Source organism: Varroa destructor, unplaced genomic scaffold (assembly GCF_002443255.2).
Source record: "Varroa destructor unplaced genomic scaffold, Vdes_3.0 BEIS01000001.1, whole genome shotgun sequence".
NCBI lineage: Eukaryota > Metazoa > Arthropoda > Arachnida > Mesostigmata > Varroidae > Varroa > Varroa destructor.
This window is the reverse complement of record NW_019211454.1, coordinates 8,195,314-8,213,886: the sequence shown is the minus strand read 5'-3', so window position 1 is coordinate 8,213,886 and position 18,573 is coordinate 8,195,314. Positions and strand designations below refer to the sequence as shown.

Below are 18,573 nucleotides of genomic sequence, written 5' to 3'. Positions count from 1 at the left end.
ACTTCGATAAAGTGCAGCATTAGGTATCACGTTAGCATTACCGACTACTTATTTTAATGTCCCTTCGTCTACTGTTGTTTCGCATCCTTTGCCCACGTTTTTTGCTCGGGTCCTGGCCTGCTTCGCATTTTCTGGGGAAGACGAAAGATATGAAGAACGTAAAACGTGTGTTTCAAGATGGCGACACGAGAGTAATAGATACGCCTAGGGTTTCGCAAAAGCACAGGTTTTTTTTGTTAGATTATATGTTCTATATTGCAAAAAGTAGTTTCCTTTCTATTTTGCCTGCTGTCAGCCAATTAGTTTCCTGGTATAGCCGCGACATTTGATACTGGCTGCGGGTATTCGGCGCTTTTTGGAGTCGCTAGAGTATCTAGATAACGGATGCTACGAAGGACTGCCATCAACAAATAACCGCTGACGCGAGTAGTCCGGTTGCTTTCGTATGTCCCTGGGCCTACTCTAACGCTCGGGGATAAACAATGTCAACGGTTAAACAAAAGCAGTAAAAGCTGAATGCGTTCTTGGCTCCAGCCAAAATCGCTGAGTGGCTGAGGTAGCAACTCGACGATATTTCAATCAGCGTCACTGGTCCAATTGACTGTTGTGGTTCTTCAACTTGTATGGTACGAGTATATATATAACTACGTGTCTGACTTGATCTGACATGTTTCTTTTGGCGTTGAACGTTGAAGTTCCGCTTCATTTTTTGTTGATTCTATAATATGGTAGAGAATTAGGTCTGTGTGATGGTTAAACCACCATTGAGTCATATAATGTAGTGTTGAATGCTGGAAAGCCGCTAAGCCTGTTGTTGTATCTCAGATACTGGATCCCAGTCGTATTCGTTGATCTGATCGACTTCCTCCCGGGACGTAACTCTGCCACATTATCAAGCTCACGTTCGTAGGTTTGTTGTCGTTGTTAGCCTGCTCGACCTCGTCGTTCGAGAGTTATTAACTACGATGCTGTAAAACAGTGTATCGCACATTGCCTCTAGCGTAACAAGGAACCTTCTTTTGTGTGGGAACACCCAAAAAACACTCAACAAAACAAAGTCCTTGCAGTTTACCTGTTACTTGCACATTTACCATGAAATGCGTTCCGTGCATTGTATTGTATAGCATTTCTATCAACCAATCACCGTGCGATCTTACGAATATGTCATACTTTCTATATGTTACGTATGTGATATTTAAATTTGCCCGCGTATGATACTAATCTGTCGTTTTCCGCGAATCACATTGCTACCGAACGTCAAAGCAGTAGAGGCTCTGAATCAGAATCTCTAATCGTTTCTATCTTGTTATCTCTTCGTTTAGCTCGTACAGCTTCCGAAGGAAACCTAACATGCGGGACTCGAAGGCAGCATTTCTCCTTTGCCTGAAACATGATATGTGAAGGTCACTTACCCTTCAAACCTGTAAACCGTTCGAGCCCAGCGTTTTACATATTATTAAGATTATTGAGGTTCCTCTGGGATATCATTTAAAGCTCTTGTAGAGACATTCTTTCTATTGTATCAAACCCAAATGTATCGGACAGGATGCAAACCCATTTCGAAGACACAATCTATTCAGCTGCTCTATATAGATAGCTCAAGAAAAGAGGGAGAGAGGACACAAGAGGCTTGGTACGTTTTCTTCTAGGCCGCTACTATCTAGTATAAAGCAATATCATTACTTTGGTTTCGGACAAGAAAAATCTACCACTGTAGCTTAAGTGTACAACTTTGTCCATACTGTTATTGTTATTTGTGAATGTGAATGCATTTTTTTTATCTAGCAGCGAAATGGATATTATAATTACACTAAGGTCTTTTTCTACAGAATGTCTTTGTCGTATATATCTAGTTTTTATTAGGCTCATTTGGAGAGAGTAATTATACATTTATATAGGTTTTTCCGCGTGAGCTTAGCACAAACTGGATACCTACAGAATAGATATCCTTGTATGAACTTTATACGAATATATTATGGCGATTTGACCGGTGTTTTTCGGTCTAGTGTTTGGACAGAAAAGGTATCAATAGTAAAGAGCAACGATCTGTACATTTTCTATCGGCTGAAATGTCCGGTTGACCTTTATTTCTTTGCCTTTATTCTATTTCTAGATTTCTTTCAATACCTCGTCAAAATTTTTTCATAAACCAACAAAAACTGCTGAGGTCGGCTACCTAGGCGAGTCTTTAACGCCTGAGCGAGTTTAAGCTATAAATTGAAGGATATGCAGCATTAAGCATGCCCTCCACCTAGTACCTCGATATGAAACGTATACGTTTTTACTTATCGTTTGAACACCGCCGTGCGCCAGGAAGTCGTTGCGTAAATGATCTCCTTTTGTCATTTCTGTTATGAGTCCATGACGAGGTGCGCGCGCGCCTGATTACCTCGAGCACGGACTACTGTGTGAGGCAATGATACGGCCGGGGTCCATCAATAGGTACCCATCTTAGAAAATTGGGCTTACATGCACCATGCGTGATCTGCTCGAGCAGTGCCCAGATCGCGCCCACGATGAACTGGGACGCGGTGCTGGCCGAGCGTTCAGACAGTGAACAGGTGTCTACTAACCTAGCGAATGCCTTAGTCCTGGCTGTTTTGGTATTGTGGATGGCTCTTAGAGGTACTAATAACGCTGACATAGAAAACAAACCTTCGTCTAAATCTGGATAGTTTGAATCTAACGATATACAATAAGCTATGAGAATCCGGTTTGATTCGCTATTGTGTTTTAAGGGAACGGATGCTTTTGAGTACAGGTACAGACGGATGAATTTGGCCTATTCTGGGCTTTTGTTGTACCGACGACACAGAATAATAATTCGGTTAGGTCTATTTTCCCGCGCATCACTAAAGACTCGAGCTAGACTAGGTCAGTGATCTGATCTGGCAACGGTGACAGAATAAGCGGCGTCTTTGTTTTTCACTGTGAGATTCGATGACACCAAGGTTTCGAAGCATTTCAATCGATCTGAAGGTTTGTCATACTAAACATTGGCGCCAAATTGTCGCCCCTTCACTGTAGAGTGATAACTCTTCATTCATTGCTATTTGCAAACTCCACGAGCTGTACGAGATGACAGCAAACAAACAACATTTAAGCTAACATTTATACAAGCGAAACTAAAACAGCCTTTTGTACATATAGGCCTTTAACGCTACGTAATCCCTCTGGCTTAAGTCACTTGGACAACCTATGGCTGTGCGGTCCTGCATTGTCTATACAGCGAGCCAATGACAAACGACCTATGGCACACTTCTTTCATTTTATCCATCGTTCTTACTGAGGTTAAAAATTCTGAGTCATCAACATTACAAAAATTTATGGAATCATCATCGGCGGCCATTGGAAGAGAATGCAGAATGAGACGACAGCTTTACTTCTTTGACAGATCTACTTAAAACATAATTGAGACGAGAGTTTGGTGTCCGTAAAACCCAAAGAAAGGTAGCGAACAAAAAATGTGTCGCCGTCTTCAAAATAAGGTGTGCTTAGTCCCACCGATCTGTCTCAAACTAGGACAAGAAAGGCGGTCCGGGACGATGTGGAATGAAGCTGCATATTCGGGAGCTGCTCAGCGTACCTTCTAACCAGGTTGTTTACTCATCCAGGTTGTTTATCCAGGTTAGAAAATGAGCGCTATTTTTTTTTGCCACGGTTCCCGTTTAGGCAGTAATAAGGATACCGATATAGAGACTTCGGTTTCAATTTGAAGTCAACGTTTACATATACAGTTCTTCAAACTGGGGAAAAGTGAATCTCCATACAAGCACTGTCTTTGTCTGGTAGCTTACAAGTACGCCTCAATAGGTCAGCTAGCTGGTGCCTTCGGCTGTCTTTTGCAGCTGCAGTTATCTAGCATACTGAGTTAATAATAGTTTGTCTAGAATGTATTTAATGAAATAGGGGGCAAATCAGGAGAACGGCAGCTGTGAACGAAATAAAATTCAGATATTTCACTCGCTGCATTATCGAATTATTATCTTCCAGAATCGTTTCCTATCTAAATGAATTAGCGACAGGTTGAACAGGTGAATAGAATTCAATAACTGTCGATAAGACCGGTAAAAAAGTGTTCGAACATGGCGTCAAATCAAAAACATTCTTTCTAAGCTCTTGAAAATGCAAAATTCAAGATCAGTTACCGCCAATACGCAGCACAAGCAACGGCACAGTCGATAAACCCGATCGCATTTGTCACACTCTTATTCCGCAGTTTTGAATAAACTCAAACACGAGCTTCACCGTCAGAGGTGCCGAATCACCGAGGCGTCCTGTCATAGATTTCCCATACCGTTATTGACATCACGAAACAACTATACGCACTCTTTAATAGAATAGAACGGAATAACTAGACATTCGGACGCCATTTCCTCGACAAAGTGCACTTCTTCCAACTTTTCTAACTTTGACGCTTGGCAGTAACGATCATTCGAGTGGCTGGCATATCGAAGCTCGCGTCTCAGAGCTCTGGTACTTTTAGATAGTTTCTTTCTATGTTTGCGTCATCCCAGAATAGTCCGTATGCCTCTTCCTACCAACCAGCTAGACTTGGGAGCATTTTTCTAAGTAGCTGCGACTTCTGAAAATGTGGGCGGCATAAGCTGCTATTCGTTCTATATACTTTGCAGCTTGTCTTTCCCGACGTTCTCACGTCGGTCCTTTCTTGCCTAAAACGAAAACACTGTTTTTAAGCAGGAGATACTCATACGGAAGGAAGGAAGGAAGGAGGACTTTATCTTTTCTTCGCTCGTTCGCCTACGTAGGGTTTTCGCACAGCAATAGTGGCAAATAACACTAAATCCAATGGCGCCTTGATCCGCGTTCGTTTTTCAACGGCTTTCTTGCCTGCTGCTACTTGTTAGGAAGCCAGGCTGCAGCCTTCCCTAAGTGGCGTTCCTTTTTCGAGTCCCGCACCTCCTACAGAACCTCCTATTGTGGATAATTTCTAATTCGCGATGGGCAGTCAGCGCCATCTTGTTCTAGAGTTTGAGAGCTCGGTTGGTTGACACCATCTTCCAAATTACTGCAGAGGTTGTTGGTTGTTGAATCGTATATGACTGGTGGCTTTCAGGATGGCAGAGCGAGTCAGAAGACGCCATAGTGGAAGACTGTCGAAATTTTACAAGGAACCTACACGGAAACGAATTGCGCAATTGTTGGATCCTGTTTTCCTATCAGCAGAGCAAGCAACTGTTAAGCAAAAAATTAACCTAGTCGTTAATTTAAGGACTGCGCCCTTTATATAGTCTGCTGCTTGTTTTGCTCTTTTGACATTTTTTACACTAACGTGGAACCGAGGCTGGCGAATAGTGGTCACCCAGAGGTTCTGTCCCTGCATCATTGTGTATCAAGTAGGACGTATTCGTGGAATAACAACAAAGAGATAGTTTTATTAACTGATAATAACAATAACAGGACAAGCCGAGAAGGATAGGCGCAGTTGGTAGTAGATCGTTCGTCTAAAGGTGACAGACGACCGTCATGACGAAAAACTATGAGGTTCAACGTTGTTAATATCACAGTAGCAAAAAACATAATACTGTTACAGGTATAAAGGTGCTTTTGAAAGTCATGGTGGCTACTTGGCCATTTGAAAAATATACATATACGATACCGTTTGATTAGTATTCAAGTTCGGTTAGTTCCAAAGCGTCTAATACAGAGCTAAAATATGCGCGGAAACGACTGCCCGTAAATATCAGTCGATTCGAAATTACCCGTTAATGTAGGACTTTTTGTTAGATAGATAGTGTTGTCATATATGCATTTGAGAACGGCATTCATGACTAGCAAAACCATACATGTACTCGACATATAAAAACATCGATATATAAAGAACATTTTCTCGTCACATATGCTGTCTTACTAGTATTTACGTTGTTACTAAATGTTCCTTGCCTTTCGTTTGTTTTTCTTATTGTCTTTTTTGGGCGCAGTGCTCGAGCTGAACAACAACAGCGGCTCCGAAGCCGATCGCAATTGTACGACACTGAGTTCGGAGATCTATCGTACGGCGGCCGCACTGAGCCTGCTTAGCAGTCAAGCGGAATTCCAAAAACAGCAGCTACAGCAGACGCAAGCGCAGGCCGTCGCACAGCTTCCGCCGATCATCAGTGCAGACGATACCATGACAAACCTCACACGGAACGTCGGCATCGGGGCAGCCACATTGCCCCTTACGGCGCCCTTGGCCACACTGCAGCCACAAGGCCTCAAAAGGAAATTCACTTCCAGCTTGAACAACAACATCATCAGTAATAACAACACCTGCGTTAATAATAATAACAATACAAGCACCGTCGGTGAATCCCGGGCAGCCAGCGACACCGGTGGGTACTTGTCGGTAAAGCAAGTGAATTACGCAGAGAGTACTTAACCAGCAGGGGAGGGTGAGATTTGCGGAAAAAGAGAGTAAACAATATATAAGCATGTTCAAGACGTCCTCATGATACAGTGAAATCGGTCACGCGCAAAACCCAGCAAATAAAAACGGTTCTTATAGAAAAAAAAAAAAAAAAGACATTTGCAGCAAGTAAAAAACAAAAAAGTATTTTGTTATTTGTTTGGTTATGATAGCAAAAGCTATCAAACACAGCGACAGCAAGAACTCTATTCTGAGAATATATTATAATAAATATAGTCTAGCCTAAATATTGGTAAAAAGTATGGGAAGACCTACAATTAATGGAAAAGCATTAAACTAGGAAAAAAAAAATGAAAGCATTTTTTGCCACCATTCACGAAATTCGTCGATGAGGTGCATTTTAGAGTCTTTATATATATAAACTGAATGAGCCAGGCTAGAGAATCATTCAGACACTTCCAGTTACATTTTGTCTCTAAAACATGTCCGTGCTAATAAGAGGTTAAATTCAATTTCGCTCTTATGTTATTTTCAGTTGTTACAGCTTTAGCGCAGAACATCATGGACTCAATCAATCGTGGAGTGAGTAAGTTCATGGAGTTGGAAGAGCGCCGAATGACAATGGAACTTGAAATGATTGAGCGAATGCGAAAGGAGGACCTCGAGCGACAGGAGAGACTTCGACGCGAAGAAATGCACCATGAAGTTCGTCTGATGACACTTATCGCAGGGCTTTTTCAACAGACTGCTAAAACGGTTCGTATTAGATTTAACGTAGTAGTCATGGATATCGTTTCCTCCACGCTTTCCTTACGCTTCTATAAGGTATAATGCGAAGACAATAACAATAGGATAATAATAATTCCTCTGCTTTGGCAAGTTGTAGATAACTTTCCTTATCCACATAAATAGTGTGGTAGTTATGTATCGTTGACTTGATCTGAAGAGGTAACCCCTGATTGCTTTCAGTTTTTTTTTGTTATTTCGCTATTTTTATTTCATTTTCGAAAATGCCGTTTCTACTATAGGTTCTTAATCGTTTCATATTCGAATCGTGTGTTCCTTACTGTTGTTTTTAGGGCGAAACCCCTGCCAACCTAGGCAGCCTACTGAAGGAACTTCAGGCTTCGGTCGACCATCGAAGTGGAGGTGGACCGATGGCGCCACTTCATTCGGAGAGTTATAGTGACGAAGACTCGGACGACGATGATGACTCCGTCCTCGGTAAGAAGATGCGGATCGACGAAAGTGTCAAGACAGAGTAAAAACAAACAGTGCTGCATGAAAGGTGCCTCTGTGTGGTACGCCACCAGCAGACGCTCCGGAGAGATCATATTGAAAACGAGCGGATGGCACCCCGTTGGCGTCCTTCAATTAGGTGCCTGTGCGATATGTGTTTTACTGATGTCAACTGGGAAACGAAGACTTAAATCTTAGGACAAGGCCATAGAAACAGAAACATAAAGCAATGCCACAGTGGCCTACCTAATCATCTTAGCGGTTTCACGCGAAATGCTTGTTATCGCGTTTCTACTTTACCAACGCGCAGGTACTACTGTCCTATTAGCCACTATCCTATTATTTTGATGACTATTTATCACCAACTTATCAGATTCGATGTTAATTTCGTCTAGCCGAGAGGCTGGGATGCATCCGCTGACTCACAGGAAACTCTGTAATTCATGTCATGTAAAACGTGTTTTTTAGTGTACTGGCATGTAACCCACTCTCTAGACACGTTGATCACCGCTGTGCCTAGCTCGTTAACCACTAACGTGCTAAACGCGTTAAGGCTGGGAAGAGAGCTCGTTCAAGAATCTACATTTATTAAGCTATTGCCTATCCAAAACAAGCGTTAATCCCACTTAGTTTATATACTGACATCGTTCGAGTACTGACTTATTACACGTTTTGTGTGAATCCACTTATATCATCCGAGAAGGACCAACACGTAAAACCTGAGGAACACGTGGTAACAGAACGTAAAAGCAAATACAAGCAGGTATATACCACATACCTGTATAATGTACATAAGAGCCTATGCGCCGGTGTTAACCAAGGTCCAATAGTTGTTGAGTTGTATTTCTTCAAGCTTAAGCCACTCCATTGAGACACCGTAGGTCAGTCTCCCTAAATGTCTTATATCATTAGCCTTGCATAGCACGAAGTGGTTCTGACAATATGATAAAAAAAAAGCTTCCCAGGGGGCTGCTATCACTGGGGGGCGCCACACAAGAGAGGGAAACATCGGACTTACGCAGCGATTCGTTATAGAAATAAAGAAGTGCGCGAATCTGTTGTTTTTGGCGTTGACTGCACCACTAGTCCCGTTTGTACAAATCGTGTAAATAAGTGATTACATATATCCATACATACTATGATCATGATTAGAGTACTGCTGATTTGTACCATTACCAATATCGTTATTAAGCATACTATTACTATAATTCCTACATGAATTACAGTGACAGAATACGAAACGATTGATACTGACCACAATAATTGACATTGATGCGCATTCTCATCTGCTAAATAATCTCTTAAGCCTTTCCATTTATGCTCCCTACCGTAATACGCTAAATTAACCCCAAGAGGCTAGCAACTTATTGGGGTAACTACTGAAACTATTGCAGCAATTTAGGATTTCGGTAGCTGTCTCAGCTCAGCACCTTCGCCCCCCCGCGTGTCTACACGAAGCAGTACTTTGGTACTACTAACAATGACGATAATACCGATAAGGCCATTCGAATAACTGGCGATAATAGCAGAATTTCTCATTTCGCAGCAGGTACGCCCCGTTCATTCGTAGTCGACAGCAATAAACAAGCATCAACGAAGACAAACAAAGGGCAAATCAAACAAGTGATCGAATTAAAAATACGAGACGCCACATCGGACAGTTGGGCGCCAAGGGCAAAACGCAGAAATCCCAAGGGAATCGTTTCTACTCGCTCTGTCTTTGCCTTTTGAAACTTTTACACTTTTCGATCGCAGCCGACGATTTTGAAGGAAACCAAAAAGACAATGTAAATCTCTAACTTTCATGCCCAGTTAAGGTCATCGCCAAACGTATATAGCCGGTAGGAGAGCGTAACGTTTAGCAGCAACAGAGAGAGGATGTCCATTGGAACAAGCGAATGATAATTATACGTATTAGGGGGGTATCAATGGTTTTACCTAGTTGAGTATAGATATCGGAGGATATCTAGGCCCAGTCGTGTGCAATTTACACCCACCATTTTCTGACTAGAATATAATCAACAAACGCTATAGATACTACTAGAACACCACGATATACGAGCAGAACGGTTCTAGAGAGGCGACGACTACCCTGTTCGAATTCTATAACTGCTAGTAATGCATGATTTATACTTTTGCAATAACTCGACCATGCACAGTGTGCACAGCCTACCGCCTGTGTATAGCGAGCAGACGAGGATGTTTATGTACTATGCGATTTTTTCATTAATCGGCAGACTATTACGTTGCATATTAGCTGATTCTCTATCAGACCGCCTGTGCTCAGTATATATATGCTCGGGTGGAAAATACAGCCGGCTGCGGATCGCAGAAAAGCAATATCACTGTAGGGAGCAGTAGTATGAATGAAGATGTACTACGTCGATTTGTGGCACCTTGTCAATCGAATGAATCCCGGTGTTTAACTCCTATGATACACACATAGCTAAACTGCACGCTGTGAATGTCTCGTGCCTTGATGGATATCTGGAGTGACGTTTTTCGGAGTGAAGAAAAACACAGTGCGAGATGCGATCATCCAGGAAGTCGCTATAGCTCTCAGCAACAAGCTTCAGCATGCAATCCAATCTATCTTCAATGTTCACTTAGGTCAGTGAAAATAGAATACACTACTATTCGATAGAGAGATTTGCCATTTCCTATTTACATTTTCGATTAAATAGTGCAAAGTGCCCTATTTGAAATCAGTCGTCTTGTTATCGACTCAGTCTAGACAATCCAAGATTTGGTACTGCCACGGTCTCGCCGTGTTCGAAAAACTCTGAAAAACAGGACTCTTGACATCAATTGCTGGTCAACAAACAACCCTGAGCCGACGATGCAATACCAACCCTTTATCTATTACCCCCAGTTCCCCAGCTACCCATCTATACCTAATTATCGATAACAAATAACCAATAATGATATTTCAGTGTTAATTTATCACTTCCTATTGGTCAGTGTATAAAATCGGCTAAAATGTAGCGGGAGTTCGCCATTGTAGCCGGCGTCCGGTCGAACCTTGCAACGAAGCACCTGCAAAGGTGGCCATCATCGAAATCCGCTTACACGCGTTTGTCGTAGGTTCGATTTATAGATGCCTGACAGATGTGCGAGACGCACGCGTTGCATGCTCGTGCAACTAACATGCATGCACCGTTTGGTAGTGGCATAGCCGAGGCGGCATCATGAACGAGCCAAAATGAGCGAGACGTTTTGCCGTTTCTTTGTCCACAATCGTATACGATCACTGCATGTCTGACACGCTACATCCGTAATGCTACTCTAAATCCATAATATAATAGAACGACAATTCCGCGTAAAATGCCGAGAGTAAGAGTCTGCATGCTTCAATAGTGGACTCTCTGCACGTTGTCCCGTAAACGTGCGCCGGTAGTAATTTTTTTCGATTTGTATCTCTACTACGTAGCAGAACTTAGCGCGTTCGCCAGTTCTGCATATCTGCTTGATATCGCATAGAAATAATTAAGCTGCAAACGAAATATCGTGCACAATATGATGCTGTGTGAACCTCATATGAAGCCAAATCTTTACTCATAATACCAGATCGAATATTTGATAAGGCGTATTTCATGATCATAATTAGAGGTTAGTTGTTACATTGTACTTCTTATGGGGTGAAACTGATCATGTGGGCACTTCGTATGTATGTATGTTTAACGGCCAGTTACGTCGAGTGGATTCGCTTCTCGAGAACAACAATTAATTGGCTATAATTTTTTACCCATTTTTTTTTGTTGAACTCAATTCGAAAGGAATGATCTTGGTGCAACAGTCATTAACTAGTGTATTATTATAAGTAGATAAAATTAGCGAAAGTAATGTAGAATGACAACTTAATAATTATCTATATCTATGTCAGTTCAACGTCGGTGAGTGGTCCATCGTGAGTGAGCAGAACAGAGAGTCAATGTGTAAATTTTTTCGGTTTTTTTATATATATATATATATATATATATATATATATATATAGAGAGAGAGAGAGAGAGAGAGAGAGAGAGAGAGGGGTGGGTGGGTGGGTGGGAGGGAGAGGGGAGAGATGGTGAGGGGGGGTCAATATGTGTGGTTGTGTGTCACTTGTATCTGTAGAATCGAATAATACTTACAGAACGTACATGTTCTGCAAAATAATATCGATGTAACTGCTAGATAGATGATTTACTAGTTGTAGTAATTTAACAAATGGTAGAGAAAAAAAAACTGAAAAAACAAAAAATACCGTCAGACGCCGGGTCTCCAAAATATTTTGCCGTTGACGGCTACGCGCTGAGGGCACGTTTCGCTTCGCGAAGCAATACTCGAAACCAAGAGGGCCTCGAATCCAAGCGAGTGTGCGCTACGGAAGATATCCAGAGCTGAATTCTGACCCGCTGTTTAAATCTCGACCTGTCAACAGCTATGAGCAGAAAAGACTTCACTAGCTGATTCAAGCAATCCGATGCTTTAATTCGTCGTCGGCCACACTGGCATTCGGCCTGGTCATAGTGCCGCCACAGATTGTGCTGGTTAATAGGCCTGCTCAATCGTTTTATACCAAACGAATGCGAAGATACGTATTGGTCTGTTCCTCGGGAGTTCATATAGTCTAAGCTTTATACGGTCATGATTGGAGTTTAGCAAATGGTTCAATTAATTCATAATAGATGCAAATCAGAGATAATAAATAAGCGCGTAGAGCATTGTGGTCTTCTGAAAATTGTAAAAATCGCAGGTGGAGACGCATTTTGCGTGAAGTGAGGTCATCAACTCTAGGAATCGGACGTAGTGAACGCGATACGGAAAAGCTGGTGGTAGTCAGCAGTCTGAGTATCGGCACCTAGTGGACAAATTCAATTTTATTTATGACAAAAAGCCTGAAATCTAACAAATGCTCCCAGCAATCTGTTTACGTATTAGTTTGTATGTAGGGTAACACAAGTTAGCCTAACTCGTTATCGGCCTATTTGTATTGCTCCTTAAGTTCTCAATCAGACATGTCCAAATAGGCCATCCAGGTAATGTTGACGAGATAATAGCGCTAACGGATTGATCTGTCCACATCATCGGGTCGATCTGCATCTGTCTGAAATCTATACGAGTCCACCCTATAAGAGCTGCCACCATTAGCTTTGACCAACTCGAACACTCCCCCCTTTGGTTTCCGCATTTGCTTCGTCGGGATGGGCTATCTTAGCGCGTTGGATGACGCCATAGCCGGCGTGGTTTGTGTTGCTTTGCGTTCATGTCACCGTTTTCATATAGATATACATATATATTCTATATAAACGTATATATGTTCTTGTTTCGTTTTTTGCCTCCTCACAATAACGGCCACGACAGCATACATCATTATCTACTTATTTGTTTTCTCAAAATTGGCCTATGTGGATGGCTGTGTGTGTATGCGAAAGCGATAAGTTTAAGTTTTAATGTTCCTTGTTGGATTGCTTTAGTTCTTCTTCGAGTTAGTTTTGGACGAATTTAACGTTTTGTACGACTTCTGTGTTTTAGCTGGCCTCCTTCCTCTCAATGGAAAGAGCGGCTTTTACGTGTGAAACGTAGGTGTCGTTTAAGACAATATCGTTGCCCCTTCGAAGCTATTGGGTAGCGGCAGTTATACTAGTAAAAATAATAATAATGATAATTATCATCGTCGTCCTCAATATCGAGGCACATAATGCGGGAGAGCCATGCAATGCGCACTACCATGGTCTATCAGTGTGATGATCGTCTTGAGCTATTCGTTGTCGATCTTTGAAAACAACGATCTTCTGGTCAGGTGAGATTATCAAGCGAGAGCGAAACTGGTTTGGTCGATAATTTGGCGCATTTCGTGGCTTTTCCATCAAAAACGCTTCAGAACTTCGCGGACCTTTTTCGCAATTTTCGTGCTTCGCTTCGGCATATCATTCTGCTCGGTTCGCCGTGTTGCCCTAATTTTCGTTAAACAAACGATACAATTTATTTTTCGCCTCGCCTTCCCCGCACCTCTGCCGAATCATAAACAACAGTATATAAATTACATCTGTTTCGACGCGGTCAGGCCTTTCGTGTTTAGCCGTTCGTGTCTCGCGTACGATTTGATGATTTGGAAAAACTCGTGCGGGGCATCGACACATGCTCTGATTTTCGTCGGCGTCCGCATCGTCTATTGGCTCGAGTAGTTCCGAGAAATTAGCCTCCTACCACTGTTCTCCCTTACCGCACATAGCAGACTGGCCTTACCTAAGGACAGAACTACTTTTTTTGTTTTTTTTTTTCGAGATATCGAAAAACAAAGCGAGCTTCTCAGATGTAACCAGTCCCTTGCTACCGCCACATTCCGCAGCTCTGCTATGCACCTATTTTTTTTTTTTGTTGTTTTCTTCACTCCCGCTAAGCTTAGTTTACGGTTAAAGACCTAACCCATATACGGAATGTAATGAGCCTCGATGACATGTGCAAATGGTATCCCTACGAAGAATATGATGACTCGAAATCGAGAATACAACAAATCTGTTAGAGGGATCTCCATACTTCACCTCATTTCCAATAGAAGCAACAGCCGCAGCAATTACTAATTGATTCATTAATTATAGCCAACTATACCATGTAATAAGTATTAACAAAAAAAAAAAGATACAATAAATGCTTGCGATTTCCCCCTCGTTTCTTGCTTCATTCCATAATAATTATAATAACAATAAACATGACGATAACAATAATTAAGCAATAAAACGTATGCTACGTAGTTTTATGATAAGCGACGTGATGAAAGGTAAACAAAATAACATTTTGTAGTTTTTATTAATAATATCAGTAACCTGTTTGTTGTGCATATCATGCCGATCTGTCGTATAGTTGTTTATTCGCTGCCATGAACGTTACACATAATTGAGCCTACACTACAAGCACACAATCAATGGCACAGCAGACAGATATAATTCGACACCTTATTTAGCCTTATATATATAGGCCAAGCATAGGCTCATCATCAGGGACAAACATCATCAACAAATCCGTGAATAGGCAAACATTGTGAACGATCATAGATAAGGCATAGATTCTCATAAACGAACCGCGTGGAAAGCGGCATCGACCTTATCTTCAATAGGTTATCTATTATATATAAGAAGATAACTAACAATGTATGTATCTGTACGTGTTATGGAATTGGGAGATTTGTGTACGAGAAAGCCAATCGTGACATATAGTCTACCTGTCCATTGACGAATCTAAATAGAGTATATAATTTTTTATTATTCAAAAAAATCTTCACTAGGTTGGTTAATGGATGCATGTTTTCTTCGTGTATATTCGACGCCATCCTAAGGCAAATTAATTATAAACAAATATCAGACGTACGCTTATATATATCTCAATTGAAATCATTGAAGAAATGAAAGCGTGAAAAGAGGGCATACATTCATTAGAGATCACTGACGTACGCCGAGTGACCATTGACCATAAGGTATAGCGTTGTGTGAATTGACTTTTGTTACACATCTTTACCAAAGCGTTGATTTTTGCTCGACGATAGTCGCTTCTTTGATTGATACTGATGATAACCATACCCTGATGTAAAACCATTAAGCACAGAAGGAAGTATACTTTTAAACGAATATGAAAATACATATAAAAAAGAGAGAGAGAGAGAGAGAGAGAGAGAGAGAGAGAGAGAGAGAGAGAGAGAGAGGGAGAGAGAAGAGACGAAATATATATATATATATAAATATATAGAAAACATTACGGAGCAACACCTGCAAGTGCCTTTAGACAGATGGAACAGGTTCTGTAAGATCGGGGTTCACAGAGAGATTTTTCTGTAGATCAACCGATCACTTACCGGCTGTTCCAATCCCATCCAACAAATAGCAAAACATAATAATCAATGACACGATCACACGTTATTGCTGAAATTACAGAATAGCTTAGATGGGTTGATCTTTAGCCAGAAATGCATCCCACAGGCGACCGACAATAAAGTGATGCTTCGAGTACCGCAGACCCTGCTAAACAATCCATTCAGCCAGAGCAAGATAACATCGCAATCAGCAAACAATTGAAGTTTTCCGAAGTTCCGACACGAAGCAAAATTCCCCTTTTGCTTAATTAACTTAAGTGAATACGATTTAGATATCGTTTCCATCAACGTTGAGGTGGACCTGGCCGTAACTGTGGTTATCGGCCTAGAGATTAGCAAGAAAAAGAACGCATACGATAATGCTATATCCAAGTCACACACAGTTTCCATTATGAAGAAGTTCATTGGAATAATGAAGTTACGTTATTACGCTATAGAACAGCGCTTATACTTCTCAAGTGTTACCCTAACCGAAAGATTATCGCTAACGTATAGTTGTAGCTATAAAACGCTGTTAGTTTCTCCGATGCAGCATCGAATCAATTCGGGCGATAGTAATTAGATTATAATCACCAATGACAAAGAAGATAGACCAACGAAAAATTGCCGAAGACTGTTTATGCCCGAAGATGATCGGTCGCTGATGCGGCTTGACAGAATGACGACGTTAGATGTAGAGCACGTCTTTGGAGCTGTTGCGAGTGTCTGTGTATACGTGTGTGTGTGTGTGTGTGTGTGTGTGTGTGTGTGTGTGAGTGTATGTGTATGAGTGTGTGTGTGTGTGTGAGTGTATGTGTGTGAGTGTGTGTATGTATGTGTGTGTGTGTGTGTGAGTGTATGTGTGTGTGAGTGTATGTGTGTGTGAGTGTGTGTGTGAGAGAGTATGTGTGTGTGTCTGTGAGAGTGTATGTGTTTGTGTGGGTGTGAGTATGTGTGTGTGTGTCTGCTGTGTATGTGTGTGTGTGTGTCTGTCTGTGTGTGTGAGTGTGTCTGTGTGTGTCTCTCTGGGTGTGTATGTGTGTGTCTGTGTGTAAGCGAGTGTTATTGCAGAAAACTAAAAAAAATGTTTATAATAGAAAAATTAGAAAACTAAACGAAAATCAAAGATATATTTGTAAGGAAGCGCCGCTGAGGGGATCGTATACGTCAACAACGGCTGCTTGGAAGATTGCTAGAGTCAAAGGGTTGAAAAGAGTTTCGAGTTGATACGAATACAGTCATGATGAGGACGATGAAGTCTACTTGAAGTCAAATCTAGAACGTGTAGGTCGGGGTATATGGACATAGAAATGAAGGACGGGGTGTAACTGATAAGTTATTGACAGTTACCGAAAACCTGTCATCGAGAGAGTGAGCGCGCCAGTATCGACGCAAAGAAACGTTAATAGGTGTTAAGTCGCCCTGGACGGACTCGCCTACAGGCGCGCAGTTTCAGTGCGGTACAGCGAATGTCATATAGAAGGTGGAGCACGATGAACATGTAGTCCTACAGGGCTGTAACACGTGAGACACGTCTCATATAGAGAAACCACATGTACACGCTCGATGCTATAAATAAACATATACATACATCTAATTACATATCTAAATACAGCAAGATGCAAAAATATATATATATATATATGTACACGCATAAACAAACTTAATGTAGCGATGAACAAAGGTTAAAATAACAAAAGCGCCTGACATAAATAAATGATAAGGTAAGAATATCAGACAAAACGTATATATATATATATATATATATATATATATATATATATATATATATATAGGCGAATCATTGGTAGACTGCAGGTATTTTACACTGATGTATGTTACTATAATTATTATAATTGATGATGCTATTATTTTTGTATTAGTGGCATTATATCATCTATTGAACTGATATCAGCAACGAAAACCACAACACGATTAAATAAATATCTATATTTATATAAAAATGAGTGGCGTTTTACTGTAGGTATCGTCTGCAGTAGTTAGTTGTGCTATGCTAAAATGCTGTCGTTAAATCATATTAAAGGTATTCACAAAGTTGAGGTTTTCGTAAGTATCCCGAATTTTTGTAAATTTTGCAAATTCCTGTGTTATTTTTGAATGAGTGGTCAAGACATCGACCAACGAGTAAGATAACCAGCAAAAGGGTTTTTTTTTCTTTTTTTTTTATCATACATTCGCAAACTATGAAGATTCTATGAATACTTTCGAAATTCCCTCTTTAGTCCAGTAGTTTTTTTCGTCAGGGAAGTTATTTTTTGAAACTTGTTATGACCGTCGTACATACAACCTATCTTTTCAGCTATATATATATATTGAAATATTAGAAAAGTAAATGTTCCATGAAAGTAAATGTACCATAATAAGTAATAATATAAATAGATAATAATAATAATATAGATTCACACAAATGCAAATCTTAGAATTTAATTAATGGCTAACATTACCTACATCACTGGGTTTATGGTCACTAAGTGCTAACACAGCAAATACATTTAAAATACTGCTTTCAAAACCCTTTATTACTTGCCCGTTTGTGTTTATTAGGCAATGAGATCTGGCTGTTGCGATGTTTTGTCTTTACCGTCAACGTCCATCCTAGCTTTCCCCCTGGTTGTCTGTTGGTCAACAGACCCGTAGAGAGTTCTACTGCTTACGATATGAACAGAACCATATTTTATCTAGCCAGTTCATTGCTACATGCTATCTCATCAACAATCAAGTAGTTGCTTGATAACACAGGAGGAGGCAGGAGATAAATAGGCCGATCAGATGGCATCAATCAATAGGACCATATTAAGTGAACTGTTGTTTAGCGGAAGAATAATGGTCGAGCAACACATGTTTTGTTCGAACGACGTCCGCATCAATCCGTTTTGCCTCGTTATATCGATGGCAAGAAGAAGACTTTTTTTATTGATAAGTTTTGCTTTCCTGCAAAAAGCACTTCACTTACTTAACGTCCGCGTACGTGGGGTACACGATTTTACGCAGGGTTTTTTTCCTGATCTCTGCTCGTACAGTGAAGGGACCTCAGCTTTAAAGACGTTATAGCCAAAGCCTATGATCGTTCAAGGTTGCACAGAGTCTGAAACCTAAGGTTATCGCATCAGAAGTTGCGCGT

The 18,573-nt window shown here is 40.9% G+C and overlaps 2 protein-coding genes across 10 annotated transcripts in view; one reads left to right on the top strand and one right to left on the bottom strand.

Moving 5' to 3' along the window:
• The window catches only part of LOC111243337 (uncharacterized), an 87,261-nt gene extending 78,573 nt beyond the window's left edge, over positions 1–8,688 (top strand). For all 5 annotated transcript variants that reach the window (XM_022788721.2, XM_022788720.2, XM_022788724.2 and 2 more), the window contains 3 exons: positions 5,943–6,335; positions 6,906–7,126; positions 7,450–8,688. In XM_022788721.2, coding sequence (XP_022644456.1) covers positions 5,943–6,335; positions 6,906–7,126; positions 7,450–7,635 — 800 coding nt within the window. In that variant the 3' untranslated portion in view covers positions 7,636–8,688. The remainder of the gene's footprint in view (positions 1–5,942; positions 6,336–6,905; positions 7,127–7,449) is intronic.
• Positions 1–18,573, bottom strand: part of LOC111243338 (tachykinin-like peptides receptor 86C) — a 317,164-nt gene that overhangs the window by 141,824 nt on the left and 156,767 nt on the right. The gene's annotated exons all lie outside the window — the stretch shown is intronic.